This window comes from Cotesia typhae, unplaced genomic scaffold (genome assembly GCF_013202065.1).
Source record: "Cotesia typhae breed Kobodo isofemale line unplaced genomic scaffold, CoteBio_Ctyphae contig_48, whole genome shotgun sequence".
NCBI classification, from domain to species: domain Eukaryota; kingdom Metazoa; phylum Arthropoda; class Insecta; order Hymenoptera; family Braconidae; genus Cotesia; species Cotesia typhae.
The window spans coordinates 4,330,861-4,349,973 of record NW_027423756.1 but is presented as its reverse complement, the minus strand read 5'-3'; the positions used below and the strand labels follow the sequence as shown (position 1 = coordinate 4,349,973).

The window sequence follows — 19,113 nt, the reverse complement described above, 5'->3', positions numbered from 1 at the left end:
TCATAATTAAACCATTGCCATTATGTAAAAAATTAATTACCTTCATTTCCAGATACGTCTGTCCCTAAGTGCGACCGATCACGACCCAAAATGGCTTCTCTGATTGCAGCAAAACCTGATGTCAACTCCTCCATCTTGTCCTCTAGATTGCGGAGTCTTTTGGAGGTATTCTCCTCCGAACGATCTCGACTTCTTGACCTTTTCTTATTTTTACCCATTTAATCAACTTTAATTTTACTAATTTAATGAATAATTAAAATATTTCAATGTATTATATAAAACAAAAAACTGTTCACTTTCGCATCAAACGTGTGATCTGTCTGACACAAAAATAACGAATGATCAAATAGTAATGGGGCAACGCCACGATGGTTAAGGGGCGCCCCAGTCGTTCACTTTTAGCTTTAAACTTGTGGTCCAAGACATGTAAGTAGTGATACTACCTTCGTAATCTCGAAGTGCGAGACACGAAGGATAATTTTCAATTATGGTAAGTAATTGTGTTCACTGTCATTTTAGTGCATTCTATTTATGGAATATCTCGTAAACTAATTTGGAAACAGTTGTGCTTTAGTGAAAAAAAAAAAAAAAAAAAACCTTTTCAATAAAAAAACTATCAGATTTTTTATCTTTAGTCTCAAACTAAATATTGTCATCATTTGAATGTTATATTTTATATCGAGAGAAAAAATTTCTTTTGAAAAATATGGGCAAATTTGTGACAAAAAATTAATTTGTTGGAAATTTTTAACAATTTTATTTCTTAGCTGAAGAAATCAAAGTTTCTATCACAGTAATTTTTTTATTATTGGAAAAAAGTATTCTATTTCTAGAAAAAAATAATTTTAGATAGACGAACTTGAGAATTTTCATCCAAAATTGTTTTTTTCTAAATCTAGTTAACTTTTTTCCGACCAGTAAGTTACTGTGAGAACAATTTCGACTTCTTTAGTTGAGACATAAAATTGTTAAAATTTTCTAACAAATTAATTTCTAATTACAAAAATGTTGATTTTTTTCAAAAAAAATTTTTTCTCTCATTGTAAAACATTTATTTCTAAACATAATTATTGATTATCCTGCAAAAGTTAAATATACAGAATAAGAGTTAAAATCTTGTTGATTGTTCGTAGTTATTTGCTATGACAGTGCGATAACCAGGGAAGTAAATATTACAGCCAATACATCCGGATTCATCGGGTCTTCTGAACTCTCAGAGTATATATTTCTTTGAAGTCCTTGTATGTAAAGCTGCTATTCCCACATTTTTCTTTGTATGGTTTTGAAAGATAATTTGAATTTCCTAGTAAACATTAGTAAATTCAATTTCTCATGAATTTTATTCTATGAATCATTTTAAGAACTTAAAAATAACATTCAATTACTACGTGTTCATTTTTTTCTAGTTAAAAGAGATTAAATAAGTGATCACAATCACATATAAATTATATTTAGTAATTATATTTGCAATGTGATAATTTTGTTTTATTGAAACTTAATATATTGTATAATAAAACAGTTTTTTCCGTATCTTCTTCTTCATAATATGAAACTTATGACAGTTGATAATTAAATTTTTAGAATAGAGTTTGATTAGACATTAAAAATATTATGAGCTATATAATGAAAGATCTCAAAAACTATATAAAATGTTACCAACGCAAAAACACGATAACAGTTAACATAAAAATCCATAAATAGTCTCATAACATTTAAGGTACCAAGTACCAAGTTTGATTCTTAGCAAGATATGATTTGTTTTTCAAATTTTTTGTCTTAATTCTACCAATTTTCTTTTTTCGTTTATTATCAAATATTTAAAGCTTAAAAAAATACCGGATTCAAAAATTTTGCATGTGTTTCAAATTAATCTATAATTTGTGACTAGCCTTCACTACGTGCTTTTATCAAGTTGATTAATTTATTCAAACGTTAACATTAATATGAAAAATAAATTATGAATTTTATAAAACTTTTTTTATGAAAATTCTGAAAAAATTCAGTGTACTGTGAAGACAATTATTAATAATAAAGTCGACACCAAAGTTTTAGTCTAAGTTATTGATACACTATACATGTATCCAAAAAAGTGTTTCCAGTAGTAGTACAGTTGGCGTTTAATAATTCTTAGCAACACAGAAAAAAAACTTTATTTCACTCAAGTAAATAATTTTGAAGGACTTCATATTTTTGATTTGAGTAAAAAAATTCTTAAACTAAGAAATTTTTTTTGGCTTAAGTAAATTTTACTTGATTCAAAAATTTTTCGTCTTGATTCAGACAATAAAATTTTTCAAAATTATTTTCTTGGTTCAAGAATTTTTCTCTTGATTAAAGTTGATTTTTTTTCTGTATATTTGCTAAACTGCAATAAGCCGAAAATTAAAAATTTCCCTTTAAATAAGCTTGAAGTTTAGCAAATACCAGAAAGTTTATTTTAAAAAATTAAAATATTAATTGCAAGAACTTTTTCCCATGCAAATATGCTGTCCGAGCAAAAAAATTGTTTCATTACAAACTAGATTCTTTAATTCATATACAGAAAAAAAAATTTCTTGAACCAAGAAAATTATAAGGATGACTGAAGTTATTTTTAAGCAAGAAGAAATTTTCTTGACTTAAAAAAATTTAAACTTCAAAGTTCAAAAAATTTTAACTTCATTCAAGAAATTTTCAGTCTTTCTTAAGATTTTCTTTTTTTAACAAAATTTACGCTTGACTCAAGACATTTTTTCTTTCTGTGTATTTCAAAACAAAAATGACTTTTTAAATAAAGTTTTCAAAAAATAATTTTCTTACAATAATGTAAAAGAAAAACAGGGAGCTGTATTTTACAAATTTTTTTAATACATCGAGCGAAAATTTCCGAGTAAATAGAAATTTCTTCAAAACAAATCTGAGTACTGGAAAAGTTTAAAATTCACATTTACTTGATTACAAATTGATTTATAAAAACGATGATTTTTTTTTTGAATTACAAACGGTTTGTTAAAAAACCCTATCAATTATCAAAATATACTACTAAGTTATATTTGAAATTAAAAATGTATACAAATACATACACACATATCTAAAGTAATAAAAATAAACAAATAAAATCTTATTTGTAGTATACTTGTAAGCATACAACTATAAACCTATATAAATTCACACTTATATATACATGTTATTATTATGTAAAACTTAACAGTAGTTAACTGCATTGACACTTACTTAAAAGCTAAAAAAACCAAAAAAAAAACAAAAAAAAAGGAACACAAAAAAATAGAAAAAGCATTTTGTTGTGTAGAATGTTTTCTCGTGTTGATATGGAATCGCAGAGAGGGCAATATTTGCACGCGTGCGCTTATGTACACAACTATTAAAACGCTTACATTTATGTCTGTCATAATTGCCTTCGTTAAATGAAGAGAGTGACTGAGAAATTAGCTGGCTAGTAATAACGCGGGTATTTATTAACACGTGAAATGAGAGACGAGCTGCCGTCGGTGAGCAACGTATGTGCTCTCTCATTCTCTCTTGGAGCTTTAATATACGTTTTGTTCAGTTAAACTCACATATTCTCTGTTTCTTTTACAATCATCAGCTCTACACGTAATATTATTGTCTTTGACGTAAGTGCTACCCTTCGATTCATTTTTATTTGCATAAATATCCGCGAACTTGAACGACTCATGAATATTACCCCAAGATATATGTATTAAAATTTCATCGCGACTATTATATAGATATGAGTGTTTAATCATGTGTAGAAAGCTAGTTAATTTTACAACTGTAAAGTCTTATAACAATTTAATGTCGTCGTTTCAGAGTAATTAAATTGAAAATAAATCAAGTCGTTATTTTTTAATTTATTAGATTTATCGAGAAAAAAATTTTTTTTTTTTTTTATTTCTTTGAGAAGGTAAAATTTTTTTTTTCTTTAACGAGTTATTTATGTTTTACAAGTTAATAAAATTTTTATTAATTAAAAATTTATTTTCTTTGGAAGAACTTTGGAATAACAGATCACCAGCTAACCGTAATTTGAATTTCTTGAAAAAATAAATTAGTCATACTCGAATTTATATTAGTTTTTTACAAGCCTGAATTCGTGAGCACAAATAGAGTATACATCTATACTATGTGAGATCGGAATCGCCTGTATGCGCCATTGTAAGCCCGAATCGCTGACGAAAGTAACTCGGATGTAATAAATCATCCTAGATTTTATAGGGTGAAAAATTCAGAGTGATGGAATTTGTTTCTGGAAAGTGTACGTTTCGGGAGCTGTAAAAAATTCATGGTTAGTAGTCAATACTACCATTGATTTCACTTCGTTCACACGGAAAACCTTTTTCGGCCGCGTCAAAGGGATACAAAGGAAGTGTTGGCTAATTTTGTTTTCTTACTTTAAAAAATAACTCCCAAGAACATGTTTTATCAAGTGTCATACTATGTTGTTTAATATTTCTTATACAGTTATTAGTTAGGGTGACGCAAAAAAGCCGACTTTATTTTTTTTAATCTTCTGTATTAAATTATGATCATGTTTCAAGAGTCTCTCCAAAAATCATCTCGATTGAAACTTTTTTAGTGGTCACTTAAAAATTCGAAAAAAATTTTGAATTCGTCAATAATTCAATTTCAGTATTTTGATCTTTTTTTTTTTTGTTATTTTACATGTTTTTCCTTAAAAATTAAAAATACTCTGTAAATTCCGAGTCGCGATACTTTGATTTATAGACATAACTTAAAATTTTTTTAACTTTGATATATCTATGTGATTTCAATTTAAAGGGGCTTTTTAAATTAAATTAAACAGCTCAGAAAATTATAAAATTTAAAAGCAGTAGAAGTTTTGAAAAAACACAGGCCATCCTTCGAACTTTCTGCTATTTTCAAGCAAAAAACGCTCGAAAAGATACTAACTAGTTGATTTTAGAACTCTTTTCAGACTAGATCTTAAATATACATCCCCTAAAGTATGATAAAATAGACAATTTTCGGACAATTCGATAGACAATTTTCCAGTGAGATACTCAATGAAAAACTTAAAACTTCTCGATTTTTTGAAAGGATTTACTTGATTTTTGAGCTTTTTACACTTCATCATGTGCTTTATTTCTATTTTTTAGCACATAAAATTCAATTTCATGTTTATATTTCATTCAAAAATATTTTTTTAAAGTTAAAAAAATTTTTAGAAATTGGAATATTGACTTGAAATTTTCAGAATGCACATTAATTTTAACGTAACATACACAGTAAAAAATTTTGCGCTATTGCGTGAAAAAACTTAGTGTTAAAAATTTTTGTATTAAACATTTAACACTTTTATGTGTAAATTTGACATTTATTCTGATAAATCAACCCAAGAAAGTGTTAAATGTTTAACATAAAAATTTCTTACACAATTTTTTGACGCAATGACATAAAATTTTTTACTGTGTATGTTATAATAACGATAGAAAATTGAAAATAAAAAAAATTTAATTTTTGACAATTTTGAAAATTTTCTAAAATTTTGAGCATCTTCTGAAGAATTTTTAATCGTATTGATTATTTAAAAATACTGAAAACATGATAAACTAATATATTTTTACATTAAAAAAAAATCATTTTTTACGCTATCTTAATAAGGATAGAAATTTACAGAAAAAAAATTTAGTTAAAAGTGTCAAGCTCAAAAATGATGTATTGGTAAAAAGAGAACTTTATCATAAAGTAATGGGATACCGTGAGAGGTATAATAAAAAAAGGAATTTTGGGATAAGGCTACATAATATTGCAAGATACGTCAAACTGACATTGAGTTTCTCGTTGAGACACCAAAAATAAAAGCGATAAAATAAGTCAAGTCAAGTCGCTAGATTTACTATTAGAGGGATTTTATTTTATCTTCCACATCGATTCTCTTATTTATTTTTTTGTTTCTTCCATCCTTATGTGACTCCACCCATTAAGGTAGTCAAAGGTGATTTAGGATCGTGGCTTATATGGCATACTATATTATAAGATTCTATACGTTAGCTTACTATGGATATACGTGTGTTTCATCTCGCTCTTGCTGTGTCTCGCGATATTATACGAGGAACATTCATGTTTTTCGTTTTGCTGCAGACCAAACCCAGACTTTTAGATGATTCTGCGGTAAACCTATGTTGGCAAGGTGAACATCAGACACTATATTGCATCAAAGCTTTTACATATAAAAATGCATCCATACTGTCGACAATTATATAGTGCGGCTGAGGCTCTGCAGGAATATACCCGATTCGGATTTCAGTATCTACCATTTGGGATACGTTCATGGTGATGGTAGTGGACAATAATAATAGGCTTATGTACACCAGAGATCTGCATGGATATGCATCATTCATATTCTTGCGGCCATTATGTCAGGCATCGTCTACTGATACACGTTTTCTTGCCTATATTGATGTTCTCTTGCTTCGTACCAACTATTATGTATGTACAATCATGATTTAAGCGTAAATATTCACGCAGGCTTCAGCCATAAATGCTACAATCGTTTATAAAGAGTTTTTTAAAATAGACGATCATTACAATACGTATGCGTTTTTTTTTTTTAGTTTTGTTGATATGATGCTTCAAAAGATAACTTAGGTGTATAAATATGAACGTATATCATTCATATAGTTGTTAGTAGTAGAAGATATCAAATATACTTTCATGGACATTACATATATTCCAATGTAATAGCAGTAGCAATCGTACACTGAAAAAAAAAATTCTTGACTGGAGTGTAAATTTTCTTGGCTCAAGAAAATATCAAGGAAGATTGAAAATTTCTTGAATGAAATCAAAGTTTATTGAGACAAGATAAATTTCGTGAGCCAAGAAAATTTCTTCTTGCTCCAAAATAACTTATGTTTTCCTTGAAATTTTCTTGGCGCAAGAAATTTGTTTTTTGTGTGTAATTACAATAGTAATAGATTTTATATTCATAATGTACGTTGACATATTAAGATTGAATTTATGTATCGAATATGTTGAAAATGAATTATATGTATAAAAAAAAAGATAAAATTTGACAAAGAAGTACTTTTGACAGATTAAATGATACAAAGTGGTACTATTAAATTTTTATATGACCACACTGAAAAAAAAAATTAACTTAAATCAAGAAAACAATTTTGAAGAGTTTCATTGTCTTGAATCGAGATGAAAAATTTTTAAATTGAATAAAATTTATTTAAATCAAGAAAAATTTCTTAGTTTAAGAATTTTTCTACTTTAATCAAGAAGATGAAATTATTTACTTGATTCAAGTAAAATTTTTTTTCTGTGCACCCTTTGTTGTAAGATTTAATTATAAATGATACTATATTTTTTCAAACTGAATTAGTGAAATTTTCATTACTGGGTCTGTCTAGAGTATAAACTTTTAAATTAGTTATTTTTTACTTATTTAAATAGTCAGAAGATCGTAGTTTATTAGAGAATGATCAGAAAAATGACTTTGCCATTTGTAGAATTTTACTTTTTTAGTCGTGAAAAATCTACTAATTAAAAATTTAACTATACGTATTCAGTAATTAAAAAATTGACAACCACTCATTATTAGTATACTTTGGATATATATTAAGAAAGTAACTATCATTTATGACTTAGTGGTTTTCTACTTGTTTAGTTTTAAGAAATATATTTAATACAGATTTTAAACTGGTTTAGTGGAGCAATATACAAATTAAATAATAAAACTAATGTCATTTTTCGTCAAGGATTTTCCAAAAAATGTTGGCTGATGTTTTGTGTATTCCAATGAATGTTTATGTTTAACTTGAGCAATTAATGGCCGTAAACAAAATATTTGTAATTCGTTGCATTAAGATATAGATAAACACAAATAGTATGTAATTAATAGCCGTATCAAACAACATGTTATTACAAGTGTCATTAAATTTATTACTCTCTATCGGATTTGTTTGTATACATCAATGTTGATCTATTGTATGATGTAAATAAAACAAATCATGTTGAATTTAACAATAATGGGAATCGTGGTATATAAGACCGAAATTTTGCCTGTAGAATCATAACGAATCAAAATGATGTGTAAAATCAGTATTTTATTAATTGCTGCCGTGATTTGCTTCACTTGTAAGTAATTTTTCTATTGTTTAGTTATCCCGAAAAAAAATTTCTGATAAGGATAATTTTTAAAAGCTCTTATTATATGGCCATATCAAGCATAATGTAGAGTAATCTGGTTACATATAACCGTATCAGGCTATATTTTCTTTTTTTTGAAACTGTGTTTGCTAATCATCATATTAAAGAAGCCAAAAATTGGCTAAGTATTTTTTATTACTACTTTTGATAAAAAAAAAATTATATATCAAGCCATATCAGGTCAGATATGGGCATATAGAAATTTTTGATATGGATATTTCAGGTCACACTAGAACATTTTTTCACGGATAAGTTTGTTATTTGTTAGAAAACATCTAGAGAAAAAAGAAATCCTATATTCAATTTTTATTAAATTTTTATAGGGGTGGAAGCAATTCCTTTTTACAATTTCGTCAAAAATGGGTGTGGCCCGAATGAATATTATGTTGGTCCCAATAATGATTGTGAGCCAAGTTGTATCGAACCTCAACCTGTTATTTGTTCAAAAGTAAGTACAATAATAATAATTGTAGTTGAAGATATTAAAAATTCGGAATATTAATATAGTATTTCCATTTTTTATAGTTCGGAGGACTCTGTTATTGCAATCGAGGATACCTCAGAAATCCCAATGGAGATTGTGTGGAAAATGCAAAGTGTCCTAATAAACTTCCTCCTAATAAAATCTATTGGATCAAAATATACGAGGGTTAAAAAATGTAAACTGATTTTGAGCAAAATGATCTGCATTTGAACTTATTGATCTGTATTTGAACTTTTAAAAACATTTTCATCTGTATTTGATCTACTATTCAAATTATTTTTTATCTGTTTTAAGTCTAAACAACCTTTTAGTAGAATAATTGAGCAGCTGTAAATATTTTATGCTGTTTCTAATCTAATGAGACTAAAAAGTTTGATCGCTTTTTAGTCTAGTTAATTTGTACTTGGACTTTACGTATTGTTTTCTAATTCAATAAGCAAATCTTATACTGTTTTTGATCTACAATTTTAATTCTAAATGTTCAAAGGCCGAAAGTCGAATAAGATGGCGACTTATAATTTTTTTGAGACTTAATTATCTTATTAAAAATTATTATGTAGCATTTATTTGATAAAATAAATTAAATTATAATATATTCATGTGCTCTTTTGTTTTATGAACTGATCGTTGATCATAACCTTACATCTGTCATGTTTATTTGTCATAGCTTAACATTTCATGGGCTATGAAAGTTTTGTATCTGCGAATATTAGCTGCAGTGATAACTAATAAATTTGTATTAGCATACGTAAAATAATTCTTATCGTTTCATTATATCTAAATCTATTTCTACTAATCGATATTACACACAATTTGAATACATCGACAAGATTAAAATGTTGATAAGATGACAAGATTCATATGAAATTTTGTAATTTCACGCATCATTTAATGAGCGGTATTCACTATTTCGTAGTGCGAAGTATACCGTTTGGTATACATTGCACCACGAAATAGTGAATAGTCATTATTTAAGTTTGAGAGACTAAAAAGCCATACCCTGTAGGGAATCTTCGAGGACTCGAATAAAACGATAATAAATAAATATATTACTATTATTATGATTATTTTCATTATTATTATATAATTGTCTTGAAACAATAGAAAACAATTTCATTGTAAAATTAAAAATTGTCTGAAATTGGTCTGGATTGGGAATAGTACGGGCTGAAACAGATTAAATTTTTTGACCCAGGTATATTTTGCTTTTATCATCAACTAAAGTGCTATTACTTTTACAAAATATCGTTGTCGTTACTGCATAAGAATAATTTACAGAAAAATTTCTGCAGCCAATTACCGTCTTGCAGAAAGTACCTATTGTAAGCTCCCAAGTTCGGGTCACAGTTATTGGTATCTCTGTAGGATTCTATTCCTTTTAACTATTTTCCTGGTATCAATTACATTTTTGTAAACATATTAACATATCCTTACATTTAATAAATGACATTTTATATGACTAAAAAACTCTTACCTCGAATTTTTTTAGCGAACTTTTTACACTCGATGTCCATGTTCTCAACATCGATTTTCTTTCAGCGGGTAGTTTCCAACCCTCTATGCTACTGCGAACTATGAAGACTATATAATCCCACAGTTGTTTCAGCATCCGAAGTTCATGTCTGCATTGCCTCAATTGCTTGAATTCCGGAACGGAGACTTTGAACAGTGAGGCCGAATCTTGGATGTCTTTCATCTGCCTTTCTAGCATGCGGAATCCCCAATGAGATTCGTCCAGCATTCCGTACGCGTTTTTACAGTTGTATCTGAAGAATGCGTATCGACGAAACAATGGCAGATTGTCGTGTCAAAGGCGGACATTCTTCCTCGAATCCGTGAAATTTTTCCTGGTTAGTGATATCAAAAATCAGTTTTAGCCCAAAGGTTTTGTATAACTAAATGACTCTAGATATTTATGTCATAAGGCCGTGAAATGGCAGTTTTCTGACAGCGACGATATTTCGATATGAGCTTAAGGTTTGTGGCGGGAAGGTTCGAAACGGGCGTAATTTTAACGTCCGAGGCGTAGCTGAGCACTAAACCTGCTCAAGCACATGTTATATGGGAAAAGTCTACCGTATCATTCATATCATATGCATCTGTCTCAAATGAGGTTAAGTCGGACATATTTTTATTTTGATATTGTACTGAGGAAGAAACCGAGTTTTTTAAGAATCACTATACTTTTTAGTGTAGGAAAAAAACTTCGGTATTTTTCACACAGGCATACCAGTTTCTTTACTGGAGGGAAAAAATTTTTTTTCAGTATACTAATCAAAAAATTAACTTAATTTAAAAGAAAGAATGTTCAATAAGGAAAATCATATTAATGAATTTAATTATCTTGATCAATATTCAACTCGAATTGAACAAAAAAATGTTTACGGAATAATTGTTTTCGTTTAATATTAAGATTCTTTTATTTGAATCAAGTCAATTTTTTCGTCAGTGCGAAAAAAAAAAATTAAAATGTAAACTTTGTTCACAGAACTGACCTGAGCAATGTGCTTAAAAATTTAATGTTCTTAAAGTATGTATAAAATTCTGTCAAAATAAAAAATTATATAGCCGTAGAGTTATAATACAATAAAATCATTTAAGCAAAAGTGATTTTGTTTTAAACTAAGTAGTTTGTGATGTTTTTAACCGTAAAAGTTCATAAAAAATATATCTTCATATGTACGTCAATAACAAGGAGTTATTTTTTAAGACCTAGATAGTTTCTTAACGGAAAGATGAAAAGTCTTCAAAAATAAGTTACTTTTCAGGACTTTTTGTTCTTTTAATGATAAAAAATTACGATCTTATTTCAGTAAGAAATGCAAATTGATGCACTGATATATGCTTTCATGAGTATGTATTTATGTATCAGATTCCAAATGCCAAAAGGACGAATGAAAATGTTATCATAATGCACCTTCGATTGCCACGTTTTATCATATCATTAGAAGGAACAGTAAATGGCTGTATAAAAGTTTAATAAAAGATAGAAAATCAAAGAAAATCTCTTCTTCATCCACTAGCGTAATATAATTTAAAACGATTGAAATCTCAGGGGAGCTAATATTAAGAGCGGTTGATAGTTAATTTTCAAACATGTTTTGTTCATGTATAAGATATAATTTTAAATATATTATATTTATGTATAAAATGGTTTTTAAGATTCCATTTGTTGTACAAGTATGACAGAGATACTTTCGTTTGACCAATAGAGGGTGAGGGAGAAAAAAGTGTATAAACCTTCCTTAAGAGAAATTTTTTCTTAGATCACCCATGAGTGAGTGACGAAATTCGTCTGCCAATTTCTCAAATTTTTTTTTAAATCGTTCATCAGTGACTAAACAGGTTTATCAGTGACTTCTAATATCGTCGTGGTGTTTGATATCTTTTTATTAATCTTATATATCAATGATTTTTTCATCCATTTAGTTTTTTGGATGTAAGTAAAATTTGAAACAATTATTGCAATATTGTTCATGTGTCAATAAACAATAAAGTTTGAATTATGTATCATAAAATTGATAATAAATTTTTCATTCCTAATCCAAACCGCATTGGTAAACACTAATAAATTAACTTTATCCACATATACATGTGATTTGTATTTTCTGACTTTTGATGCATTTCATTTTTTGTTCGTTTATTTTATTGACTGTAATAAAAAGTAAAATCATTATTTTCGTTTTGCAATATAAGTTTTTTTTTTTTTTTTATTATTTTTGTTAAGTAACGTCAGACGATCGTCTCAAAAAAACTTTTCGAATCGTTATCTTACATTTATACGTGATGATACTATAAAGTGCCTATAGGATCCTCGATAAAAGGAATCGCGAAGGCCACTTACCGTCTACCTATTATCAGCTCACGAAGATGACTGCTAGTTTCCAAACATTTAACTGGTCGTTTTTCTTTGTTGTCTTTTTATTACCTCCATTTCACATTCGCTGTTTTTCGCGTATTTCATTTCTGCTGTAATTACAATCGTCATGGTTGAAATAAAACGTGAAACTAATAAATAAATTTTATGTTTCAGGCAAAAGAATTCAAAGAAAAAATAATCTTAGTTTCATCAATTTCCGGTATATCTTCAAGCTTTATTATATTATGCCACAAATCAATATTTCTTCTGAAAAACTAATATGGTAATTATTTTTTGGAAAAAGAACGAATATTGCTATAGTGAATTGTAGCTTGAAGATAAGGGATTTATTTCTCGGTATCCAGAGCAACCGATGAGTAAACATGTTTTCAATTAAATTGGATGTAAAGGTAGATAAAAAAATATACATAAGTAGATTCAAGATGAAATTGATCTTGTTGGCTTTTAGAGTTAAAAACGTTAACATGTTCAACTGTATAATATGAGATGAGGTAAAACCATTAAAGAGGAGTGGTGCTACGCGGGTTTCAAAATGATTTGTGCTCCTGACTAAGAGGAAAACTGGTCTCGGATCCCTCTCAAGGCGATAGATGATACAACCTGAAAGATCCGTAGGTGGGATCATTCCTTTTTAGCCATACAAACTCCATTAGCTAACAGACACGTGGGAGTGGCGCTGTTCAGATTACTTTTGGTTCTGATTCATTTCCAAGGGAGAAATACTCCTTCAGATCGTTATTTCAACTCAGCAGTACTCCCACAAGATGGCAGGATCTATGCCCTTATAACGATATATTAAATCCAAGGGAGTTTGTGAGAATGGCTTCAAGCTTTGCAACAAAATCCATTAAGTGGTACTTGGAGATTACTCAAGTGAATTATTGATCGCGGCGTTGCTGAAAGGTTATAATAAAAGCATTGAGAAGCTTTTAAATTATTTCAAGTTTCGGAAGATAAATCCAAAGTCGTTTTAGATGTGAACTTTGACATTAAATTATAAGTACGAGCTTTCGAAGCACTTATAGATTCTTCTTTATGGAGAAGAATATAGTTATTAGATACGTATCAATCAGTGGAGAGTCATTTGATCATGAATTTGACATAATTCAGTTACTATTTAACAATGATTCAAAAACAATTATGTTTTTTAACTGGTTATTTTGTTATAATTCAAAATGAATAACTCTTGGAATTGTAGCTCATAGAATATTTGCGTACTGATAAAATAATTAATTTAAGAAAAGAAATCTTAAACTGAGAAAATCATTTTAAAGAATTTTCATGGATTAAATTGAGCAGAAAAAGTTTTTAAACTGAGTGAAGATAATCAAATTTTTCGAAATAATGTTTTTCACTCCAAATTTATTCTCTTGAACTAAGTCAATTTTTTTTTCATCCATGTTATACTGATTCTTATCAATTTACGGGTTTTGACAACGTGCATACATATTGACAGCGTACATAAAATTTCGCAAGAATTCTAGAAAAATTTTACAGAGTTTCCACCGGGATTAACTGACCTATCATGGTTTCGCGAATCCATTCCGTACAAAAAAAATTCTGATTCAACATGAATTTAATATTTAAATTCATATTTTGATGCAAATATGAATTAGTCTTGAGATCAATCTAAATTTGAAATTGATCTCATATTTGCGTCAAAATATGAATTTCAATCTTAAATTCATTTTGAATCAGAATTTTTTTTTGCACGGGATATTACTACTTTAATTTTTTAAAAATGATCATTTTACATGATTTCATGCTGAATTCATATTTGTGTAAGAATTGTATATTGTACGTGTATGCATATGGTGTTGTCAGTATGCATAAATAAATATCACAATAATAATTGAGCACCCGTTTTTTGTGCACTTTGTCAATTTTATATTGACATAAGGTAATATATAACAATATTGATATAAAATACAAACAGCGGCAACAATGAAGTGTATTTAATAGTGCAGTTAAAAAAATGATGATTTTAATGCTAGTAAACCATTTATTGGTAATTTAATGATGAGTCTTGTTTCTAACTACCAATTTTTTGTACAAATATACATGAGATAACTTTTTCTTAAAAATTAAATTTATTAACTAAAATTTACTTCATCTTTTTATGTATGTTGGATACAACGGAGCATGCGTATTACATTCCCCTTCCTGTCTTATTATTATCACTGGACCAGAAAGGGCAAAGCTCTGTTATACTATTGTACCGTCTGCTGTAAAATTTTTTAAATGTGGGATACGACGTATTAGAATGGCAGTATCGATATAGTTAGTTATAATAAGTCAGTCTAGATTTTAAGATTTTTTTCTAACTCCTTTACTTTCACCAGTTCCTCAAACTCCAACAATGTACTTAAAAAAAGAACAGAATTATTTTTTTTTAAGACAGCTGTTTTCACCTTGATATTAAAATAAATTATTGAAGATATTGAAAAAGAAGATATTTTGAAAATACATATTTCATGCTGGCTTGATAGATCTTGAATCCTGAAGTGTTTTAGTAAATTAGATATTTTTTTTTATTTTGTTAGTAAAGTTTTTAAAAATTTAATATTACCTGAGTGAAATTACTGTACATGAATGCCTGCATTTAATTTACATTAAATGGGAATCCTATCGTGAAATCGGAAACGAGCAGCGATGGATATCGATTTCAGAAGGATATGAGGAGCTTTATGTACAGAAGTATACACCTGTGACAGGCAACTTTTTACGGCTACGCATGAGTTACGAGGGTGTGTTGCGTACATCGTACTGAATATATGATGCTGCGCAATATAAAAATTTATAGCTTGAACCCTTTAACAAATAAAACAGAATTTTGAAATTTTAGTTTTTGTAACGTATTATATTATTTTTAGTTGACATTTTCATGCCTTCGTATGTACGTATCAATCTTTCTATCTATGGGTATATTAAAATTTTATTTTCTCAAATGTATTATTATTATTAATTTTTTCTTCAGATTCAACTACACTAGAACGATTATTATGTAAAAAAGAATAGGTACCTACTGATAAAAAAAAAAACGCGTCATCATTATTGTCTTTTTCGTTGCAAAGGCAGTTATAAATCCTGTATAAGACGAAGGTAAAGTGGTCAGTCGTAAATATACACGTGTAAATATATTGCAGCCGTAATGTAGCTCTGTAACTAAATTGTATTCTTTGTATAAGTATATTGAGCTCTTATTGCTTCGGAGCTAAATCATTAAATAAACCATGCGCTTATGTTTTACGATCATTTTTAAATCTTTGTGTTTAGATCAAGTCCGAGAATTTAAATTTTTTAAATAAGTGAAAAACACAAATTGTTTATACTTAACACTAATAAAAAATCCAGCAACTTCATTGAAAAAAAAAAAAGGAGTTTTTATCATCAAAAGAAATTAATTTTAAAGAATTTCAATATTTTGAATTATGTAGAAGAATTTTTGGTTTTAAATTTTACTTTAGCCAAAACAAGTTCGTTTTTCAGTTATCGAGAATCGAGTTGTCATCAGATCTCTACGTTTTGAAGTCCTACTACAAGCCCTCCTAGTAGGGAGCTATTCGGACTATTTCTAGAAGGATGTCACTTCATATGTATGTAAATTTGAATTATTTCAGTTCAGTAGAATTTGGGAAATCTGAAAAATAAAATTTTCAAAAAAATGTTTTTTTCGGAATAATTTTCAAATTAGTTTTATCTACCAATCTTAAAAAACTAATCAGCTCAACCTAAAATAACAACAGTGATTGTCGCGAACTGCATCAAAATCGATTAATTCGTTCAAGAGAAACCGTTATGGAAAAATGTTGAAAAAAAGGGTTTTTTTTACATAACATCGAAATTTCTTCTCGAATCGTTTTTGATGTCGTAGAATCACATTACGTCGAATGCCGTCAAACTTTTCAAAATCAGTCAATTAGTTTGTAAGTTATTTAATTTTTTTAGATAAAAAAAAATTTTTTTCTTTTAACATAACTTTAAAATATTACGTCAAATCGTTTGGTAGTTAATAAATAATTTTTTTTGTGCTTGAGAAATTGCGTTGAATGCTGCAAGTCCTAACATAAAATTGAGATGAAATATATGTGAAGCCAATTCATTCGTGATGTGATTGGTCGAATATATAATAAGCATGAAAATATACACAAACTCTATATTCAGGCGTGCGCATATTAGATTCTACACAGAAAAAACAAATTTCTTAAACCAACAAAATTGTAAGGAAGACCGAAATTATTTTGGAGCAAGAAGAAATTTTCTTGGCTTAAAAAAATTCAACTTCGTTCAAGAAAATATATTTAACTTCATTCAAGACATTTTTAATCTTCCTTAAGATTTTCTTGATTTAAGATCATTTAAGCTTGTTCTATAGATGACCTGCAGGGTCAACCGTTTTGGAGATTTTTGCTATTCAGTAAAGTTGATTTTTTTATAAGGGTGGTCACTTCTTTTCTTATCTACCGCGAGCGCTCTAACCCTAAACCAATAAGGAATCAGGGTCCGTTTCTTCGATTAGTGTCGAAAATTTCGATACTAAACTAACTTTACTTCAATCATCAATTTTATATTATAGAATTACCGTTAACTAAAATACTTCGAATCAATAAAAAATATTTAAAATGTGTACAGTAAATAACGAATTTTCCAAAGTTTATTTTGCACACTGAAAGAAAAATTAACTTGAATCAAGAGTAGAATTTTTGAACCAAGAAAATAATTTTGAAGATGCTCATTGTCTTGAATCAAGACAAGAAATTCTTAAATCAAATGAAATGTACTTAAACTAAGTGAAATTTCTTAGTTTAAGAATTTTTTAACTCAAACCAAGAAAATAAAATTCTTTAAAATTATTTACTTGATTCAAGTAAATTTTTTTTTCTATGCATATAAATCAATGGCAGATCTATGAGGGATAATTACTGATATATGAGTAACCATTAATAAACAAGGTCATACATTTCTGTTCTACATTTAACATAAGGAATATTTATTTATTTATTTATTTATTTAATAATAATAGACCCAACAGCTGGAAGGCCAATAACAGGGTCACAATACAATATATACAAAGTTTAATGAACTTAGTATAAGTTTTGAACTATCTTATTTATTTTGTTCAAAAAATGACGCAAAGCTACTAAACCCTAAAATTCAGGTAATAGGATACACACAGAAATGCGGTGGTCGAGTTTTAAGTTTCTAAACTGGAATAAAGGATACACATAATGCCCGGAAGAGAAAATGGAAAACTATTTACAGTGAATGGTAAACCATAAAGTAATCCAAAGCAATAAACTAATTAAGGTCAACAGACCTGCCTGGGGTTTTTCTTTAATTTAAGTGAATCTCTATTTTTGAGTTTTGTTCGACTGGTTTTATTACTTGAGTATTATTATTATTTACTGAAAGTAAATACGATTTTAGTTATTTTTAAAATATCTGAAATTGAACACAACTCACAAATTCCTGTTATAAATTGGTTATCTTTCAAATCGCTTAAAAAATAAAATATTTGGTTTTGCAAGCTAGTTTTAAAATTAATAGATACTAAAGTAAAAAATGTATCAATAATAACTTTTACTAAAAGTTTTACATAAAAAAGAATGTCAATTTAGCATGCGGAGGTGGATCGTAATTAAGATTTTTCATTTTTTATTTTCGGTAACTTGAATTAAATATTTTTCCTTACACAGAAAAAAAAATGTTCTTGAATCAAGTATATATTTTTGAAGAGTTTAATATTCTTGATTTGAGGAGAAAAATTCTTGATTTAAGAAAATTTTTCTTAATTTAAAGAAATTTTACTTGATTCAAGAATTTTCCGCCTTGATTCAAGACAATTGCCCTCTTCAAAATTATGTGCATGGTTCAAGAATTTTTCTCTTGAATCAAGTTAATTTTTTTTTCTATGTAGCAATTTATAAAAGCGTTTGACACTGTTCAATTACGCGTACACTGACCTCTAGAAATTTCTCCAAACAAAAACTTTCTTATCTATGTGAGTTAAAATGCAATTAGTCAACCAAAACTTTTGACGGCTTATTTTTTTTTAAGTTTTTCAAGTCTCTATTTTTAGTCCTGAAGAATTAAAATTATTTTTTTTTTTTTTAATGTAGCATTATTTGTTTATGTAATTTTTACATTCTTATACCTGTAAATTTAGCAGTTTTCCTTTGTAATAAAATAATAGATAACTAGCAGTGCTTAATTATCTTTTGGTAATTACAGACAAATACCATAGTGACCGTTTGGTTCCAAATTATTATCTTTAGTTACCAGGTAATTTTCTATTGTGACCTATCGGATCGTAATAACTATAAATGTAAGTACGCATTCAAAAATATTATTATGCTGAATCATAGGTACACAATAGATTGATAATTAGTTTTTTTTTTCTGGTAATTACGGTCAAACTTTTCTGTAGAGACCTTTTTCGTTTCGCATCCCTTTTTAAGTTATAGTAACCAATTCTACAAGGAGAAAAAAAAATATAAATTTTTCCCATTTTCGCACAAGAAAAATTTTTATAATTTATAGGAATTTTATTTATATATCATAGATATTTCTT

The 19,113-nt window shown here is 27.9% G+C and overlaps 1 protein-coding gene across 1 annotated transcript; it reads left to right on the top strand.

Annotated features, from left to right (window-relative positions):
• The first annotated feature begins 352 nt into the window (after window positions 1–352).
• LOC141529495 (chymotrypsin inhibitor-like) lies at window positions 353–9,190 on the top strand. The gene is made up of 4 exons (XM_074246040.1): window positions 353–357; window positions 435–490; window positions 8,502–8,626; window positions 8,704–9,190. The coding sequence occupies exons 1-4, from the start codon at window positions 353–355 to the stop codon at window positions 8,830–8,832; spliced, it is 315 nt and encodes a 104-aa protein (XP_074102141.1). The 3' UTR covers window positions 8,833–9,190.
• The last annotated feature ends 9,923 nt before the right edge of the window (window positions 9,191–19,113 follow it).